Source organism: Prinia subflava, chromosome 1 (genome assembly GCF_021018805.1).
Source record: "Prinia subflava isolate CZ2003 ecotype Zambia chromosome 1, Cam_Psub_1.2, whole genome shotgun sequence".
Classification (NCBI taxonomy): Eukaryota; Metazoa; Chordata; class Aves; order Passeriformes; family Cisticolidae; genus Prinia; species Prinia subflava.
Window position 1 is genome coordinate 114,986,856 of NC_086247.1, and position 20,657 is coordinate 115,007,512.

At 42.7% G+C, this 20,657-nt stretch overlaps 2 protein-coding genes across 11 annotated transcripts in view; one reads left to right on the forward strand and one right to left on the reverse strand.

Annotated features, from left to right (window-relative positions):
- TOP2B (DNA topoisomerase II beta) overlaps positions 1-2,781 on the forward strand; it is a 59,367-nt gene extending 56,586 nt beyond the window's left edge. For all 4 annotated transcript variants that reach the window (XM_063408811.1, XM_063408813.1, XM_063408812.1 and 1 more), the window contains 3 exons: positions 1,081-1,197; positions 1,989-2,086; positions 2,299-2,781. In XM_063408811.1, the coding sequence (XP_063264881.1) occupies positions 1,081-1,197; positions 1,989-2,086; positions 2,299-2,460 (377 nt within the window). In that variant the 3' untranslated portion in view covers positions 2,461-2,781. The remainder of the gene's footprint in view (positions 1-1,080; positions 1,198-1,988; positions 2,087-2,298) is intronic.
- A 59-nt stretch (positions 2,782-2,840) lies between these two features.
- RARB (retinoic acid receptor beta) overlaps positions 2,841-20,657 on the reverse strand; it is a 323,835-nt gene continuing 306,018 nt past the window's right edge. For all 7 annotated transcript variants that reach the window (XM_063408815.1, XM_063408816.1, XM_063408838.1 and 4 more), the window contains 4 exons: positions 16,366-16,542; positions 8,861-9,065; positions 7,393-7,551; positions 2,841-4,267 (listed from right to left, as the gene is read on the reverse strand). In XM_063408815.1, coding sequence (XP_063264885.1) covers positions 4,071-4,267; positions 7,393-7,551; positions 8,861-9,065; positions 16,366-16,542 — 738 coding nt within the window. In that variant the 3' untranslated portion in view covers positions 2,841-4,070. The remainder of the gene's footprint in view (positions 4,268-7,392; positions 7,552-8,860; positions 9,066-16,365; positions 16,543-20,657) is intronic.

Genomic DNA, 20,657 nt, shown 5'->3' on the forward strand with positions numbered 1-20,657 from the left:
CAGTGGATGAGAATCCCCCTATATTTAGTACAGAGGGAAGTCAGTGTTCTGGACACCATTCCTTTAGCCACCAGATAACATCTAAGAGGTTTGCTATCCCTTCGACAGACTTCACAGATTTACCCAGTGATAATCAGGCTCTGTTTCCAGGGAACAACAAATCCAGTGTGTGTGGCAGTGTGTCATACCTCTCTTTCTGCAGTTCAAGGCATCACAACCAAAATGCTTGTGGAGACACTCTCTTCTCCTTGTGATCCCATAAACGAAATTCAAGTTCTCACAAACATCCATGTTCCTGGTGTCTGGAGTGTTTGTACATGTGTCTGAGGTATCTGTGGCTGACAGAGGGTAGGTCAGGTGTGTATCTGAGGTTTCTGCAAGCCTCACTCACCTGTAAGCCTATAGAATACATGATCTGATGATCTTAAGGGTCTTTTCTGATCTAAAAGTTTCCATGATTCTATCCCTTGACACCCACTATGGGAATATTCCAATGACCATCTTTTAAAGACAGCCAGATTAGTTGTGTAGCACGGATTGAAATTCTCCAGGAAATGCAGAATGTTCCTTTCCTCTCCTTTCTGCATTTTCTGAAGTTCCTTTTCACAGAGATTGACAGAAAGCGATGCCACCGAGACAGAGGCACTGCCTCCCAAACTCCTGCAGTAATCCTGGGGAAAGCTGTCCTGCAGTCCTACCATCCTAAAGGCAAAAATGTCACAAGCAGCTGGATTTGTGAACAGCGTGATGTGTCCAGACACTGTCAAAGTATCCAACTAGGAGGACTTCTGTTGCTGCTTTAGCTACTAGTAACCTATTTTGTACCCAAAAAGATGAAACAGTATTCAGCCAAGGACTCTGGAATTTACTGCGTGCACCAATCCTCAGAGCAGGGCACAGGAAACCTCCTGTTTATTCCACACAGTTCTAGCACAAAAACTGAAGTATGTTTTCCCCAAGTGCAGAAATCACTCATCTTGTTTTAATGTCTGCCATTTGTGCTATAATTGGAGCATCTAGTACAATTTAATGTGTCCAACCAATATGTGGATTTATTTGGTATCTTTCAACTTCCAACAGCAAAACTAGATGCGCCCCCTAAACCTAAAAGAGCTCCCAAGGCCAAGAAGGTGGAAACTGTGAACTCTGATTCCGACTCAGAATTCGGCATTCCAAAGAAGACGGCAGCACCCAAAGGTAGGAGTCACACCTGGGCTCCCTGGAGCACAGGGCTCCCATTTATTGTAAGAACCAAGCTGAGTTCTGAGTACATTGAGCACTGGTGGATTTCTGAGCCTGTCCTGTGACAAATACAGTGTATCGGCCTCTTGGCAAACAACGTGTGCACTTCTGATCTGACCCGCACTGTTGGCAATGCTGCACCCCCACACAGCCTCTTCCATTCTACTGGATACTACTCTTTTTTTTTTTTTTTTTTTTTTTTTTTTTTTTTTTTTTTTATCTCTTTCCAAGCCAGTAAAATTGTGGTAGTAATTGTAGTAAGTAGCACCTTCTAGGTTTTTAAGTCAATTTTTTTGGTATCCCAGTTCTCTGAGTCCTCACAGCAGAGCAAGCAGTGTAATTGGAGGAGTTTGTAAAGGACGTACCAGTGTTCATGGTTGAGGTTAAAAGTAAATTTACTAAATGGTAATGGTGAATTAATGCTGTGTAATCAGTGCAGAAGGTGTCCAAGGGCTTGTAGCTCTTCAGCAGTGAAGTTATCTGATCTCATGAAGTTTGTCCCTGTGTTGAACTGACAGCTTGAGCTGTCAGGGTGAATGGTGACTGTGGAAGAAGTAAAAAAGATTTAAAACTGAGAAAAAAAAATACTGTGTAATACTGCTGTTGTGAAGCTTAAGTGGTCAACTGGGTTTGAACTTAACGTGTATTCATGCTAAAGTAACTTCACTAGGGGGTTTTGATGAAGTCTGCAGTTCGTTAAAAAAAACCCAAAACCCAACAAAGTTAACTCATAATCTCTGACCTAGGAAAAGGCAGAGGGGCAAAGAAAAGGAAAGCGTCTGGTTCAGAAAATGAAGGTGACTACAACCCTGGGAAGAAAACACCCAAGTCCACACCAAGCAAGGTCAGTTCCATCTATGCTCTCTTCTCTTTGTAAAAACAACTTCATGGATTACTTTACATAAAAGTAAAGTTCTCATTATAAGTTGCTACTATGGTAATGGGGGCTGAGGTGTCATTAGCAATCGGGTGCTAGAGAGGTTTTTTTTCAATTCTGAATATTACAATGGAAAATGTACAAAGCATCACAACTGATTTGTCTTTTGTCTTCTAAAGAAATCCAAGAAGGCTGCTTTTGACCAGGATTCTGATGTGGAAATCTTCCAGTCAGGCTTTGCCTCCGAAACTGCCCCAAAGCCACGGACAGGCCGGGCTAGAAAAGAAGTGAAATATTTTGCAGAGTCTGATGAAGATGATGATTTTGATATGTTTAATTAAGTGCCCAAAGAGCACAAAAATGTTTTCCAAGTATCTTGTGTTGTCCTTTTGTCCCCTCTGTCGCAAACTTTTGTACATTTGACTTATTTTATGTGATAATGTAATTGATGGTTTTTATTATTGTGTGTAGGCATTTTAACATTTTGTTCTTACACCTACAGTTTTATGCTCTTTTTTACTCATTGAAATGTCATGTATTTGTCTGACTGGCTTGTAGAGATGTTCTAGACAGCTGTGCTAAAGCACATTTTAATTGTCATGGTTGCAAACAGCAAACCTGCTTTTTGAAATGAAGTTTAAACATTAAAAAATGGAAAACTACCATGTGCGTGTGTGTGTGTGTATGTAAAATGTGGGCTAGAGGGACTACTTCTACACAGTTTTTAAAATAAATATATTTTATTCTTTGCCAGGAGACTCCATGGAAAAAGGTAAACAGTATATGAACATAGAAAGCATTGTTAAACAATCTCAATGTACAAACAGAGCCAGTGAAAGTACATCACAGACTTGCTAGAATATATAAAAAAAAAAAATTCCACTAGTGCTTTAAATGAAACCTAAGAAACTGACACTTTAAATCTGTTAACCATTCTACCACAGTTTCCACTCTGCTTCATGGTGATTTAACAAGGCCAAGAAGGCAGATTCTCTCCTTGTGTTTCTGGAAGTCCTAGCTGTACTTCCCTAGCACCTGGAAGGCTGGAAAGCCCAGCTGATTCCTGGCAGTTGATTCTTAAGGAAATACCGTGGACTCAGCGATTCAAAAGCTGTAAGTGAGTCTGCTGGTTATCATCCCATGAAGTTTCCCTAATGGCTTGTGAACAAGTAAACAAAAATATGGTAACACTGAAAAGTGTTTCTGCCTTGGCGGCTATAGCGTTGTTGTCGAAATGGAGCAGGTAATTGTGGAGCTAGGTCACCAGCCAGCTAAGAAACCACTTCTTTAAACTTTAAAGTGACATTAACAGTGGAACAAATGACATCTGAATAACTGATCTGGCAGTAAATGCTGATACCGATACCTCTTCTGCTGGGGCAGTGACGTTCTGTGTACTTTTTACAGGGAAGGAGATGCAAACTGAGGGCAGCAAGGACAAGTTTTCGTATTTCAGCTAAATCAGACGGTCCTTTCAACTTCCTTCTCTGGATGTGTACAGTAGTCCATGTCCTGTGGTTGGTATCTTGATCGTTTTAGGTATGAGAGACAAAAGGAAAGCACCAAACATCCAGTATGGAGAGTACAGCCATACATTTGTATGTACAAAGTCATCAGAAATGCAACCAGAATTTGAAGACTGAGATCTGTCTTGTCACCATGCAATATTGAGTGTTCAGAGAAGAAAACAGAAGCTTAACTATTTTTTTTGCATGAAATGGCTGATTTAGAGTTTCAAAAGTTTGCATTTTCTAGTTTTAAGAGTTTAAACAGCAAGGAGTATATATCGATACATATGAAAATTTCTTGGTCCTTGTTGAGTTTATCTATATATATATACATATATAGATATACATTAAGTCCAGAAACTAAGCAGCAGTAAAAATGTTTTTCTTGCTTTTCATCCCTGTACATAAGGTATTAGGAATGTCTGAAGTAGCTGGAAAATGTCTTACTCCACCATAGGGGATTGACTGACACTGCTGTTATCCACTGAACTAGGTGAGATACTGGGACTGTGTTCTGCAGTATTTCCATTTGAGGTTGGTGTCAGTGGTTCATGTCCTTCAGAGTTCTCCAACATTTCCTGAATAAGGGGTGGCATGGATCCAGGAATTTCCATTTTCAATGTAATGACACGTTCTGCACCTTTAAAAAGAAAACACAAAATCCATCCCATGAGCATGATTCATACAATTTCCCTTCTCTCAGCATTACAGAAGTAATTTCAGGGTGTATTTTGTTAATAGGTTTGGTGTCTCCTTCTAGATTTCTTGCACACAAAGGTGTGTGAGTGAACTTCTTCATGCAGTTCAAGAAGAAGGAGTTAGGTGAGTGCTCCTTAACAAATTAATTCAAACCTATGACATAGCAACTGATACTTCAATACAGGCAAATTGGATGAGCTGCCTATTTTTAAAGAAGGACCTAAAATTGCATTAAACTATCCTGAAAAATTAAATTAGGCTGTGATCATGTAGATGTCTTTATAAATTGGAATAACATTCAGTCTTTATTCTGTACTGGATCTGCAAAGAATGACAAAAATTCTGTCTCTGGTAAAGAGGTGAGGTGAATCCTGCAAGAGAGCTGCAGTGATCTAAGTCAAAATCTTTCCTTCCCACAGAGAAAACTGAAATAAGATGGAGAATTTAACACACAATTACCTTATAAAAGAACACATTCAGGCAAAAGGGTACTTTTATTGGGGGGGAAGCTGCCTCCTGTATTTTTCAGGCGTCTTGTCCCGTGCTAAAGAACCACTGAAGCGTGCAGGAGCCCCGAGCAGTGCTCAGCTCTGCCTGCGCTGTTTGTGTTGGGCCTGTCAGGGGTACCGGGCATTTGTCTGCAGAGGGGGCCCTGCAGGTGAGTGCATGCAGAATTAAAATTACTCCACCAATCCTCACCACTCAGACTGGGAGACAACAACAGCCGGCTTAGGGAGGAAAAAAAGCCCAAGACAAAGTCTTGGTGTGTGGGCAGCAGGCAGGGACACAGCACAGCATGGACACAGCAGCCAAGGCCCTGCCGGCCCCGGGGCAGGCAGCGCTGGGGGAACTGCATCAAGCAGTTTATAGCCATAAACCTCAGCAGTCCTGCTGTTCAGCACTCCTGATCATCTTAAAACTGGAGCCCAATGGAAGAGGAACCTGTGTTTTTTAAACAACAAGAGGAACCACCCCCACCCACCCCCCAAAAAAAAAAAAAAAATTACAGAGAAAATAGTTTGGTTATTGAAGAACCATTCCAGAAGGGAGATCCTCTGGAAGTAGTCTGCTTATCCATGGTGCTGCAGTGGACATGCCGGAGAGAGCACTGCTCCCTCCAGAATGGAGGGGAGCATTAAGTGTTTATGCCTTACATGAGGAGCATCAAAAAATCATCTACAAAGGCAATGATTGACTTTCCAAGTGAATGCTGATTTAAAAGTCTCTTAAGTAGCTGTAATGGGAGAGATATTAATGCAGAATGATGCGGAGAGCTTCTCTGAAAGCAAACTATTGTCAGAACAGTGCTGATGAACTCAATTTGGCCGTGTTAAACATCTGCTTTCCCCTGTAATGTCTGGTGCAGTGAAGTGTTTGTGTGGTCATTCAGTGCAGAGCCAGAGAAATTTTTCACGTTTTGCAAACTTCCAATTTAATCAGGGGATAAGAGAACTCAGAAGATGAGAAGAATTCAGAACTGTCTTGCTTCAGTCCCACAAACACTTCACCCTTTAGTTACAATACCTCTAAATGCCAAAGGAGACACTCTCAGTGTTTCAGATTCACGCTTTCTTTGGTGTTTGCTTTCAGAGATCAGGTACCATCCAAAGTCATTATCGTCTAAATTACATCTTTTCAAATGAAACTCAAGACATCCCCACCCCTCCAGGACATTACCATCCTTTGGTATGATTTGGTTCTACTATGAAACATGAATGATACAATTGAAGTTAAATACTTATGTCAGAATGGAAAGAAGCCTTTCTTGTGAATTGAATAAAAGGAGTTGTGTTCTTGAGGAGCAGGAAGGCTCTGGTAAAGAAGGAGGGAAGTGGAAATGGATTTCCCACAAGTACAAACTGAAACAAAAGGGCTCCCCTAAATGCTTTTATAGCTCAATACTGCTCTAAGTTTATTTTGTAGATTCAGTTGGATGGAGCTTGTTTTACTTGAGGGTAAACTAGCAAGCTTTAGACAACCTGCTAAGTAGTTCCTTTTTAGGATTCTTTTGCTTCCAGCTCTGGTGTTTTCCTTCCAAGTTACTTCTTTTGGTTCTAATCAATCCAATTAAACTGCTCACTTCTTTTCACAAAGATAGCTATAGCTTAATCTTTTAACTTAGATTTATATTGTTGGAAGTGGAGCAGTTAAGGTTTAAATTTAAAACACATGTATTTACTTGAGTGAATTAACTACTGGGTTTTTTTCTCCCCGAATTCTCCCCCAGACCATGTCAAATGAAATCAGTGATCTCCCCAAAAGCACAGATCCAACCTACACAGGTACCTGTACTCACAGGCTCGTGTGCCTGTTTATCTATCAGGGGTAGCAAATCTGTTGCTGAGTAAGCAGAGTAAGAAGGTGAAACTGTGTCAGCCACCATAAGAATAAGAATTGTTGCACTTTAGGCTCTCTATTTTCAGACTGGCACATAGGGGAACCTGCTCTGATCAAATGAAAGCATTTAACTACACCTGTGACTTTAGAGAATGTGTGACAGTGCCTAGACTATGAATTGCACAGGATCAATCCAGAACACACAAGACTGCATGAAATGTTAAAACTGCTCTGTGTTTAGGTAGGGTTACTTTGGATTAGAGGGGCTGAATCTCCACAACGCTGGATCAAATCAGTTTTAAATCTCCAATACCTCAAACCACAGTTTAGGGGAATTTTGGTTGCACCCATGTTTTCTGTAGTCTGTAACCAGATTGTTTTTTAAAAGCCATTAGTGATACAAAGCACATGTTGATCTGAAGCCCCCTGTAAACATTAACAAAGGTTTTGTCTTGTTCTAAAACGACTAAGAAAGACTTCATGGCTGATGATTTGCTAAGCCACTTGCACCTACAACATCTTTTTCACCATCAGTTGCATGGAGAATGGAGCACCATGCATGTTTAAAGCAAAACCAATTTCAACACAGGAATTATGTAAAGAAGCTGGGAAGAATAAAGTCACAAGGAACTTTCTTAGATGTGTTAAAAAAATAACAACCCAGGGGTCTAGGCCAGTTCCTCTGAAATGCAACTCTGCCTCTCCTGGTGTTACTGGGAGAAACTGTACCTTTTGCACTGATGCTACGAAGATCTGTGATTTTCATTAAGATCTTTGGGAACATATGAGGCTTGTTGGGTCGTCTCTTTCGGATATAAATTTTCAGTGCTTCAAGCAAGGGTTCCTGAAGCTTATCCACTTTCATTGGTTCTTCAAGGTCCTGGCGATCTGTAGGAAAGTATCATGTCACTCATATGATTTTAAATATTTATTTTTTAAAATAAACTCCAAATCACAGAATCTCCTGTGTGTTCTTGATTAGAACCCCACGAATTTAGCTCTCTGCTAAATAATGCACACTCTGTAGTGAGCGTTCCATAGAAGAGGATAAACTACAGCTTTCTGAAACTTGGATTTTTTTTCCTTGGTGACTGGAAAGGTTTGTCATGTGGGTGGTCAAGAATTACCAGTTTGCTCTTGTGCCTTCCTCTCCAAGGGGAAAACACCTTGCTGCAAACAATATTTCGGAATTAATTTTATATGTGTCACTGATAGGCTACCCAGGTGCATAGAGGTTGCAGCTATTTTTTGTTACCACTACTGCAGTAAAGTGAGTTACCATCAGGAATCAGCAGATGGCAGTGCTGGCTTGAGTGACAACAAACGCCACCCCTCTGCACCAGGACACACCAGTCACATATCAATGACATCTAGGAGCCCATCAATGCTTTTAATGGGTTAGGGTTAGAGACACATAAAATTGGAATGATTTTGTACAAAAGGGCCACTGCCAACAAAGACTGATTCCTGTGTTTCAAACACTCACTGGTAGCACCCAGTTTGTGTTTCAACAAAATGGCCCAGCTAAACAAAATGTTGTTTCTATTGCTAATTCAGATTTTGTCAAGGAGGAGAGAGACCAAGCGATTAAACCAACAGAAATTTACAGATGAATTTGGAAATTCTGAGACTTCACTTTTTGTATTTTAAGCCCATGATTTTAACAACAATCACCTTTTTGAGCTCCCTTCAGCCCCAGTTTGGAAGTAAAAAAACCATTTTTTTGCTAAAGAAAGTTATCACCAATGGCTTCCATTCCTGAAACCAATGCAGATGCACACAATTACACTTGCGAGTAAAAGCTGTGTAATTGGGCATCTTCCTGTAAGAAAGCTCATTCATGCAGGTACCCACACACTGCTTAGCAAAAACAGCAGGAGCTGATCTCCAGAGGTCCCTTCCAACTTCAACCATTCTGTGAGGAATCTCAGTGCCCTTTGTCAAGCAAACAATAGGACTGGTTGTGTGACAGAATGATTCCAGTAATTTTTTTCAAATTATCAATAATAAAACCTGTAACTATGACCAGTGGAAAACAAACCTTTATCATAAAGTAGCATATATAAGAATGTTACACATATATATATACATATATAAAATATGTTTAAGTAAAGGAAAGCAAAACAAGTAGAACATAAATGAAGACATTATCATGTCTGTCCTTTAGAAGTGCAATAGAGTTCATGCTGCACGGTACCTCCACAGATTAGGCAGATGGCACTAAGGAGACCTGTTTCTGTATCATCCATTTCCAAAGGCAGGAGCTGGTTGGCAAATGTGAACACGAGATCAGTCAGCGGGCCAAATCCGGCATTGTGCATCTGAGTTCGGTTTAGGGTAAGGCCATCTGAAAAGGTCATGGTGTCTTGTTCTGGTGTGTATCTTGTGCAAATTCTAAGGATCTGTGGAAAAAAAAGAAAAATGGAATCTGAAGAACTTAATCCATGAGAGGTTAGCTGCTTTTTCTTGGTGCAGCGAATGACTCCGTGGAACTTCAGTACTTGGCCACGCTGGAACAATCTGGAAACAAACTCCAGTTTGTGCAGTTCTAGTAGTACAAAAACTCTCAGGTATAACATAAATATACTCTATTGACTATGTGTATTCCTTGTAATACAAACCTAAGAACAGGGACTTCCCCATAGTTATGAAATAATCAAAGCTTTGGAGCAACTCTCACCACTAAGGTCACCAACATTACAGTGATATCCACAAAAACCGGTCTTTCATTAGTCTGCCACCCACATCTAACTATAAAATGTGATTGATCTGATGAGCTGCTGATCTGATCCAACAAGATCCTGAAAGCATCTCACCTCTTCAAACAAAGGCATAGCTCACTGATTTTGGGGATCACTTTTTCACAGCAGCACTTCCCTGGGTTTTGTCTTGGATAAGGCCAGTGCTGGTTTGTGGAATCTTGTGGGAGTGAGGGTGGACAGCTGTGACTGCTGAACAGACAGAACTGTGGACTGCCTTCCCCTCTTCTGTGAGAGCAGACAGACGAGCAGTGCCACAGGGACAAAGCCCTCCATCTCCCCAGCAGCTGCAGTAGGGTCTCCTTGGAGCGCTGCTCGCTTTGTCAGCCTGGGAGTTCGCACCCAGCGGAACACCAAGAGCAGCACACACAACTACTGGCAGCCTGGCCAGTGGTCTGAGGAGCTGGCCCAGCTTTTCCTCTTTGATGGCCATCGTTACTTCTGTGTGCTGTAACGCCAGGGCTCCTCAGCAGCCTGCTGGTTCCCAGCCTTCCTGCAGGCTCCGGCGCTTCCCCCTGCGGGGCCCCAGCGGTGGCAGACCCTGCCTGCCTGGTGCAAAGCTGCTGACAGCGCCGCTCATTCCTGTGCACGCCCAGGCAGTGTTGGCTTTGGCAAGATCGCCTGTATGCCGACAGCCACCCAGGGCTGACCCCAGATGAAAGAGCCTTCAAGGGGAGGATGGGGATTCACACCTCTAACTGGGCACGGAGGAATGCAAACACATGAATAAAACACCGAGGATGTTCTGCATTTTGTTAGTAAGTGCCTCTGGGGTAAGGGCAGCGTCAAGAGTGCTGTCACAGAGGAGGTGGCAGCACGGCCAGAGAGGGAGAGTGTGCGTGAACGCCCCTTGGAGCACACCCAGGACGTGTCCCATGATAGACTCTTTGTGGCACAGGATCATTTGTACAGCTGCAATTAATGAACACGGCCTTAAGGACCAAATAACAGAGACGTCCATCATGTTGACATATTTCTGTTACATATATCAATGCTTAATGTTTAAAATAATCAGAGGTGGGAGAGGGCTTATGCCTAAACTAAACTGAACTAAAACCCTGCCGAAGCCAGGCTGATTAGCTGAGCTAAGACTACAGCTGTGTTTTTTCAGGGCTTGACTGTATTTATTTCCCATCCTACTTGGTTTTAAAGATACAACAAAAAAGATTTACATGAATATAAGAGAGCACTGGGAGAATTTAATTACTCCTGTAGCTGCTGAGGCTCTAAGTCAGGCCCCAGCACATGGCAGCTGACCAGTCTGGGCTTGGTTCTCCCACTTTTGTCTCTGCCTGGCAACACTGCTCCAAATAAGCAGGGAGGAGAATGAGGAGAACATGGTCTGTAAGACCCCGATAGGAAAGCTTTTATTTCTCTTCTTCAGTTCCTTGGTAAGAGAATAGGATGTATTTCTGCAGATGGATCTTCAACTATTTTCTATCTCAGCAATAATCTTATCTGTGGGTATACACTGAAGCACTGAAACTTGGTGTGGTTGGACAGGCATATTTGACATTGTTGCCTTACCCCCAAATTAGACAAAGTTCTTGAAATTACTTAAATAAATGACTAAGAGAAGCACAAATACAAACACACAGCACATTAATTCCTTGGTGACTACAAACTCCCCATAATATATGCCATCTTAAAAGGCTACTGATTGCTAGGTTTTATGTAGTAGCCAATGTATTGTTCAAGATCATTACAAAAAATTAACATTATAAAGCACAGCACTCTGTCAGTAAGAGGCAGCATCTTGGAACTGCCAGTAACCACTGGCCATGCTTTCCCCTAAAGTTCACAGTGGCTTGCTCTTTTAAATCATTAAAAGATTGCACAGAAAGGGGAAGAAATGTGGAGAACATCTGGTGTTCAAGGAAACAAAGGTTTGAAAGCTACATATCTACTGAGACACCCAAGAGCTGCTTGGTTCACTTCTCTGATAGAATGCAAGAGGAACTGGAGTGCAGCTCTTCCCACCTAGGGCCTGCACAGACAGTAGCTGCCTTCCTGTAAGGGTGGATGGCTGAAGATCAGGTATCCAACTTTGGGAGGAACAAGGCTCTGAACTCCTACCTGGTACTACTTTTCCCTTAGCTCAGCCAGGGAGAAAGGCAGCCCCTTTTACTCCAGTGCTATTTCAATTGGCAAGCCTTAGCAAGGAGAGTTCCTCCCTCCACAGCCTCAGGACTCCCTTCCCAACAAATGAGCAGAGCAGGATTGGGAGCTTAATTGGGCAATGCCGTGGCAGCTTCCCCAGCAGCTGCCCTGCAGGGCTGGCAGATGCGGATCCCCCAGATCCTCCCTCAGGTCTGGACACTGGCTGGCCCAGAGGGACTGTGGTGCCCCGGAGTGATCTTCCCCAACAGCCCGGAGGCTGAACACACACCTGCCACCTTATCCCAGGCGCTGGCCGCCTCGCAGCAAAGTTCCCTGTCCTTGTTCCCTGGTGCCACAAGCCCCGCTGTGTTTGGGGCTGCATGCTAGGAGTGCTCAGCAAAGAGACCCCCAGGGCTAAGGCAGAGCAAGGACTTCCAGGCTGGATCCTCATCGGGAACAAATTTGGGGTAAGGTTACTCAGCCTCAAGCCAGCCCCTGTGCACATGCACAGGAAGGGACCTGCAGGGGGGCCTGCAAAATCTATAATTAAAACATGAAGTCGTGTAGGATTTAGCTACTTCCAGGCTTAGGCAGCAAGTAGGACAGGTTCTTGTCAAAGGCAGCCTGCAGTCCTTCATACCCCAAGTGCTGCACCAGCCGTCAACTGGAGGAGCCTGCAGCGGCTCCGCTGGGCACTGGCACAGCTGAAGATCAACCACGTGTTTTCAGCAATGCACTTAGCTTGACTGCAGCAATCAGGTCTCAGGTTTCCTCTGCGTTCCTCTGACATTATCCCACAACACACTGTTATTAAACTCCAAGACAGATCATTTGAAATGGTGTTTTTCTTTTTTTCTCTTTTTTTCTCTTTTTTTTTCTTTTCTTTTTTTTTAATTTCTGTCCTTCATCAAGATCTGTGAAACGCCATGGATATTGCTGATCGTTGCTAAACCGTTCTTGGGCAAATTTCCAGCGTCAAAGTAAAGCTGATTTCAAGCTCATATTCACTGAAGAACATATGGGAAACATCAGCACTTCAAAATAAGAAATCACGGTATCTTTCTCCATTTTAAACTGAACTCCTAATGTCCTCAGTGTTGTTTAGATTTTGCAACCAAGCCAAGTATTTTAGTTGTCACTCTGCTCTTAAATGCCACTTGCAGCCATAAATGCCGTTTTCCCTCATTATTAAAGGGGCCTTTGTTTTAAGGAATATTTATACATTAAAGCATTAGGGATTCTTATGAGCCTGTCATAAAGTGCAAGGCAAAACCCCTACCAGAGGCGCAAAACCAAAGCCAGCCAGAAAGTTGCATTTATAACATTGTTGCTGACTAGAACTGTTAACCATTTAAAACAAATTAGGTAGGGCAAGCTGGACCTATTTTTTAAGAAATCCTCTTGTTAGACACTACCTGCCTCAGCTGGCTGGGCCATTGCCTTGAGAGGAGAAACCCAGGCAGTGACTCTGAAGCAAGGATGCCCCATGGCGCTGCCAAACCCCGTCAGCACAGGGTGTTCTGCACACACAAATTCCTGCCTAGCATTACCGCACAGGGGCTTACAACAGCAAGCAAAAATTACATCATTAAGGATTAGCATTCAAGGACTTCTCAAGGTTTTTATCCATTGGATTTAAGACAGACTGGACTCTGGATTCTTTCCACATTTGTCTTGCCAGAGCTCAGTGAGGCTGGGGATGTTTGGCTGCTGCTGGCCAGTGTACCAGCAGACAGAAGCACTCACTCTTACAAGGGTTATTGACAGAATTTTAGTAATATTTATCCCTAAAACTTTTGGCACCAGACAAGATATAAATTCCACGATCCTCAGTTGGCGCCTCGAGCTGCCTCAGGAAGCTTGATGTTTTTTCCCTTTCAGAGTTGGTGTTTGTACATAAAACAATTCTTTGGCCCATACCCATCGGAGTTTACTGAGCTCCTGGCACCATTTCCTTTATCAGCCTGTTTAAGAGGGGCTTAAGCATCCACAGCCACAGGAACCAATTGAGCAGAGACCTTGGCGGGGTCTGTAAATGCTTAAGGCTCTCTTCAGCTGGTGCTGAAGGGCAGGCAGGCAGTGAAGCCAGGGTCCTGCTGGCAGGGAAGCCTGGCCACCCTACCTGTGAGGCCCACGCTGCTCCTCCCGTGTACTGCAGCTCTGGGAACACATCCAGGGCATGGCAGAGCAGCAGGATCATGAGGGCACACTGCTGAGGCTCACGGCCCTGCTCAGCAGAGCTCACACAGCAGCCATCGGGTGCTTGGTGCAGCAGGAGGGGCAACAGCGCTCACTCTGAATCTCAAGGCACAACAAAAGGAAGACATTTGAAACACTCACAACCGGGACAACTGGCTTGTTGGGGAGGGGGGAGAATATGTGTTATTAAAACTGCTCCAGTACTGATGTTCAGCTTAAATAAAGATAGAGAGCGGCGCTGCAATTCCGATTATGGGCAGGTGATGTGGGTTTAATGGGTACAGCATTTCACAGGCGGCGCGCACACCGCGCGTTACCATGTCACGGTAATTATCCCATTTGCTTTTTAAGCAGCACATAAAATAGTCACATAAAGTTTGTGTAAATGTCACATGGGAAAGTTAGGACTATCTGCCATGCAGTATCTGCTCCTGGGTTTGGAAAAGCCTCAGCTCCGCCCAGCTGCAGGCTCCTATGGTGCTTGCTCTGCCCTGCCCACTCTGATTTGTCACCTTCTCTGGCTTTGTGAAAAAATAAAAAACAGAGTGAGCAGGTGATCTAGAATGACAGGCCTCAATAAAGCTTATAACTACAGCTTGAAAGTTGCCCATGGCCACAAAGTAAAAGTGGTGAATCGTATTAAAGAATCAACTTTTCTATCCGTTAATTAGTTGAAATAAAGTCACCATTTACCACCTGCTTCATTCTTTTTCTAATCTGGCAACAAGGCTTCTATTTAATTGTTTTGATCAAAGTGCCTTTATCGAGACACTTCAGATAAAACCCCCACCAAAAAGGGTCCCCTCAATTTTTGAGAGAGTGTTGGCAATGGCAGCACTGAGTGGAGCTGCTGCAGGGACCCTGTGAACAGCGGTTGTGCATGTTCCCAGGGCAAGCTCCCACTGCCCACCCTAACAAAGACCACCAGGAGCTTGCAGGATTACAGAATTAGGGTATTGGTTATCCAGGAGCTATGGAGCTGGGGCATGGCACAAACAAACAGGATGGCAGCTTAAGGGCTGAAGTTTTAGGGGTAAAAAGCTTGGATGTGCAGATTCTTGCCATATTCTGGCTCCTCCCCACCTTTTTTGTGTCGTTTCTGTATTAACTGTTTGTTACGGGTTACAGCAGCACAGCACAAAGCAGTTCCCATCCCCTACTGCTGGCAGAACACACTCGAGGCAATGCTGCAGTTTTTTGATCACCATCTGCCTCTCGTGCGAGGGGAACATAACAGAATGTGATCAGGACAGAGCTGGTGATGACAGGCGTGCAATCGGTAACGAATGGCCCTGCCCCACCGAGGGACACTCTCAGGAACAATGAGATGGCTGAGTCTGAATGAGTGCCTGGATTAAGGGAACAACAAGAGGTGACTCTCAAGCATGGCAGGGCAACCTCAACCTTCCCTTTTTCTATAGGCCAAAGAATGATACCCCTTCCCCTCTCCTACCCCTCTTCCTCCTTCATCAATGTCCTCTTGATGCGATTCTTCCAAACAGCTTTTGACAAAACAAGAGGAAAAGGTCACAGCAGTTAACGTCCTCCCCAACATGATCCTGTTTGAAGCAATGCACTTTTAGAAATTCCAAGATTAATTACTTCAACTTCAGCTTCCCTAGTTTAAACTCCTGTGTCATGACAAAAAATATATCTACAGTAGCCATCCTACAATGTGCTTCTAGACTGGCTATGCCCAGATCAATGAGCACCTGAAGGTTTGTGCTCAGAATGAAACATTTAAAATATGTTTACATTGAACATACTGTTTTACTGCAAGTTATTGCTACAACCAATAGTACGAAGCATATTTGCCACTAAAAGCCTGAAGACCTCTAAGGTCTTGATAAAGAAATGCTGAGATCCCAGAGGGCTCCTATGAAGGTCAGCATGACAGAAACAACCAGAGACAAAGGGAGGGAAGACAGCTTGCCTTGACATAGTGGCAAGGCAAGGTCTGGAGAAAAACTCCCAGCCCACCTGAGCAGTTCCCTCCTGCAGGTTGTATGTTTGGCTATTAAAAATTAAATTACATTTAGTTAAAATCTGTACTGAGTCCATTACACCAGCCACTTCCACAGATCCCTGTAGCACTGGAGAAAGCAGGGGGCTACGGGTGCCAGAGGCTTGCATTTGACAGGCTCCAGGCACACCAGCTTCCCCTCTAAAACCTGAAAACCACTAATTCTGAAGACTTGTGTCTTGTTCCTTAAATTCCATCATGACTACAGGTACAACACATTCCTAAACCACTATACAGTGGACTGTCTCTCTAGGTATCCTTTATGCATAGGACTATGCAGAGGGAAGAGGAAGGATAAGGAGGAAGGAAGGAGAAACAGGTCTCTCTTCAGTGTTAATAGTAAAGAAAATTTCCCAGTTACACATGCCACAATACCAAAATGAGCCCTTTATACCGAAACTCACAATGTGTAAGGACTCATTTTGAGAAGTATGCTCATCCCCCAAAACACACCTCTAGGTGTGCTAGACTCATTTCTGATCGCACCAGACTACCCAGTAAGTTCAATTTTTGCAACAATAAGGTCAGGGCCATATTTCACCCCCCTCTTCCTGTCAGTTACAGTAAAAAGAAGAATAGAAAATGCATTAATAGGAGAACAATGATGTTAAAAATACATACCAGTATATCCAGGCAGGCTGCTTTGAGTAGAGTTATTTGGTCTGCAATGGTCAAACTTGTAAAGCCTGGCAATCGCTTTGCAAATTCCACTATTTTGATAATGCACTTCGTTGCAAGTTCACTGAATTTGTCCCAAAGCCCAAGGTCCAGTCGAACTCGATGATCTGCGCTGGAGTTCTGGAAAGACAGACAGAAGGCACCATAAATCAACAACGTTCCTTTCAGTGAACGGTTTTCAAGGGAAGGAAACAACAACCACGTTTTCCTTCCAGAAGTACTTTCTATTAACATTCCAGGCATTTTCTGCAGCTTGCTGTTGGGATGATGCTGGTTTTAAACTTGGATTAATCGCCTGAAAATTCCTCGGATACTTCTCTGTTACTTATGATTGCAGAGGCCATCTGTACAAGGAATACAAATGAACTTAAACATTTCCAAATGCCACCCTCATTATTCTTTCTTGCCATTATATAATAAGTGCATTGAGAAAGACAATTTACAGTTGTACCCCAGAAAATATAAATGAACAGTGGAACAAGAATATTGGGTCCTCCACTGGAAAAAGCAGCACAACATTTGGAACATAATTTCACATACTTAAGGTCTTAGAAAATTAGTTCTGCTTAGCTTCCCTGCTCTGTGGCTCTGCCACAGCTTTCTGAAGCTACAGTCTCCCATGACATACAGAGCATTTATTTACATGATGTTAAGGAAAATCTCATGTGCCTTGATGAATGCTACGTGCTCATTTGATGGTGCAACCAACATACACCCCCACTGCTGGCAGCGTGACAAGGACATTCCGGTGGGATCTTTCAGGGACTCCTTACAATATATTCACCTATCTCAATCCAAGTGTCCATCATTTTCTAGAGTGAATAGGGAACTTGTGTTAAGTGTGTGATCAAACTCACATTTTCATACATTTGGAACAACCACTTAACCCTTGAAAAAGCTGAACACGTCAGCCAAGAACTGTCTGACTCAAAACCTGCTGTGATCCCAGTCAATGTGTGCCACTTGATGTCAGCCCACCGACACCAGGTGTCATGAGAAAACCTGGTCCATTCCAATCCAACCAGGATTCCCGTGGAGTGACAAGAAACAAGTAATGACAGAGCTCTGAAATACTCAAATCTCCTCTCCTTCTGCCCTCATGTGCAGTGTATTGCCAGCATTTGATCCAGTGCTTTTAGGATGCAGCCAGTGTGATGGTGTTCCCCAATCCCCTATTTCATAAGCGACCAAGTTTAGTGTGCACTGCAGCTGCCTTCAGCATCTGGGGGATCTCCACTGCAGGAGGAATTTTACCTATAAAAATATGCTCAGGCAGTGGTTTTCTCCCCAGCTGCAGAGGAAGCCCATGTGATCAATTGCCTCAGTCTCAGCTGGTTGAAGTTAAAATGTTAAATTAACTTTAAAATTAAAGTTAAATGAGCAAAGTCTCAACCTGAAAGTCTAACAGATATGGCAGATTAAATAGCCATCAAAAACCATTCAAATTACACAGATCACACTTCCTTGGAGGAAACATTTCCAGCAAGCCTTCCACTACCACTGCTGATGGTGAGGACATCCACCCCCTAGAAAACCAGTGAAGCCATTATCTTGTCAGCTTTCTTTGGTTCATGGGAAGGACACAGGGCTGGAAGAGGTTAGTGAGGGAATGTGGAGTGAGCTCAGCTTGGCAGTGATGCTCTAGCCCCATCCCCGTGCTGCCTTCACAAGACACCACCATCAGTCACGAAGGGAAAAGTCCTGATGGGTCCCCAGGGCACCACCAGCCTGACATTCACCTTCACTTGGAACAGCATGGAGATTTGAGCCTGGAATATTTACATTAGGGTTCTAACTGCAAAAATAAATGCTAACCGCGCTGAGTGGTCCGAAGGAGCACACGTGCTCTTTCCTGCTACCCCTCTCTTTAGGGGATAATTAATTCATTTGATAATTTCTATCTGAATTTTTTATTCTGGGAACTGCCTCTATTTTGTTTTGGTTTTTTTTTTTTAAATGACACAAGAAAGATAGAAGAAAATGTCTTTATAATGCTAAACCTAAAGAATTGCCTTCAAAATGTTCCAAAACTAATGAGTTAACAGTCATTGTAATGCCCTTTGAAACATTTCTTTTGGCTACTGGAGTATGCATCCTTCAGATTTATTTTATTTCATCCTCAAGGACCTTGGTGAAATACAGTACATTGGAGGAAAAATAAGATCAAGATGTGCAGTCATTCAGGCTGTAATTAAATTTAATAGGCAGTTTATCCAGTTCATAGAAAGATGGCATAGCAGAGAGCTACACAAAGCAGAGCCTAAAGCAGGAAATCATTTTACAATAGGGTATCCATCTGGAAAAAAAGACGTTGCGTGAAACCAGCAAGTGTGAACGAAATCTTCATCAGTATCATATGAGGTTACTTTATCATGCTGCAGTGCCAGCAACGGAAAGTTTGACGTGTCTTCTATTAGGAGTAATGCACGGCTGCTGTAACAAATGTAAATCTAACTCTCTATTATGCAAACTGAAGAGAAGGAGCAGTTAATAAAATACAAAATAACCAGGTGTTTTATTATGCCAGGTGCCAGATCTCTCAGCATTGGAGCTAATGTGGTTTTACATATTATCTTTGAGATGCTACATTCTATCTGTTTTAACATTCTATCTGTTAATGGACGTCAACACAAGTGTCACAGGAAAAAGAGCTGGATTTTTAGCAGCATTTCCCAGTATTTAAAACCCAAAACTGACTCGATTTCAGTGTATGGGTTCAACAGTAAAACACGGGGTTAAAACAATGTACAATAGAAACAAAAACTCTGATTAAATATGCCTGGAGATTGCCTCTATCCATGCTGTGAAAAAGATGCAGACGCTCTGACTTTTCCTGAATATTTTAATGAAGTGGGTTTTTGGGTGTCTTTTCCAGGAGCAGTCTCACATGTTTTTCAGGCCTATGCACCAGTGCACATATGGTGGAACAATACTGTAATACACCCTAGTGGCATCTTTATCAGTGGAAAAGCCCAGCCTTGCTATGAAATCCAAGTAAACAGCCATTTTTGCCACATAAATTGATCCCATTTTTTCCATCTTTCTTTTTTTTTTTTTTTTTTTTTTTTTTTTTTTTTTTTTTTCATTGCAGGCTGCTCTGTCTCCACATTAACAATACGGGACGAGGTACTCGTAGAAACAAACACAGCAGCAGAATCCCTACTGTCTTTAAAATCCACTTTACAAAGGAAACAAGGCTCACAGGGGCACTCTGCCCTAATCAGGAACACTCGTGATGCCTCTTTAGTAAAAGCAGCAATGCACTCCAGCTCTGGCAAGCTCACTGAGGACCACAGCACATGTCCCTGCTCAGTCCCAGTATCAGGAGATACACACATCTTGTATATATAAATAGATATATATATATTCCTCTGCAATGGCACAGAACAATAGCTGTGTAACTTCTAAGCCCAGCACTTATAAAGAACAAAATGCTGCCAGGATGTGGAACCTCTTCACTTCCAGTTTGCCAAGAGCAACCCAGGAGAATCTGCAGCAAGGGTCTGCAAAGCCAAAATTGTTTTATCCTCCCTTTATCACAAGGCTGGATGTAACACAGCTGTAGACTTACAAATAATGCCACTCTCAAGGGACAAGCAGTATAGTTACACTCAATTATACTATAAAGTATGACATCTCCAGAGAAATTACTCAGGCACTCTCTCTTACCTTGATGACAGTAATAAAACAGATCTGTTTATGATGAACTTTTGGAATCTATTACATTTAAACAGCTTGCTGATGCTCATCATTGGTAGAACTGTACTTGTCACTGCCCACCAAATGCAACTGTTAAGTCAAATGAATTTAATACAAGTGCTATTCTCTCATTATTTTAAGCAGATTTTCTATTAACTATGCAAAGTATGGAGCCGGTTTTTAAAGAGCAAATGGACGTAAAAGAAGGTAATTGAAAATGCTTCTCCAAAACAGTTTTTAACAGGTGAAAACACAATGGGGGTGGGAGGAGGAAATCACCATGTAACCTTTCCCTCTGGGAAATACAGGCTGCAGTGTTCAAGAGTGAGAGGAGCCAGATACACAAGCCAAACCCCTGAACCAATTCATTTGTTTTTACTGTATCTCTTTAAGGTCTTCTTTACGTTACACTCTTATACTTAAAATCCTTTGTTCTTTTTAGCAACAAAATCTTCTTTTAAAACAGTCTGAATGATCATGTAACCAAAGGCACTTTGGGCTGTTCTTGCAGAAATTTCTTTCCTTCACCACCCCTT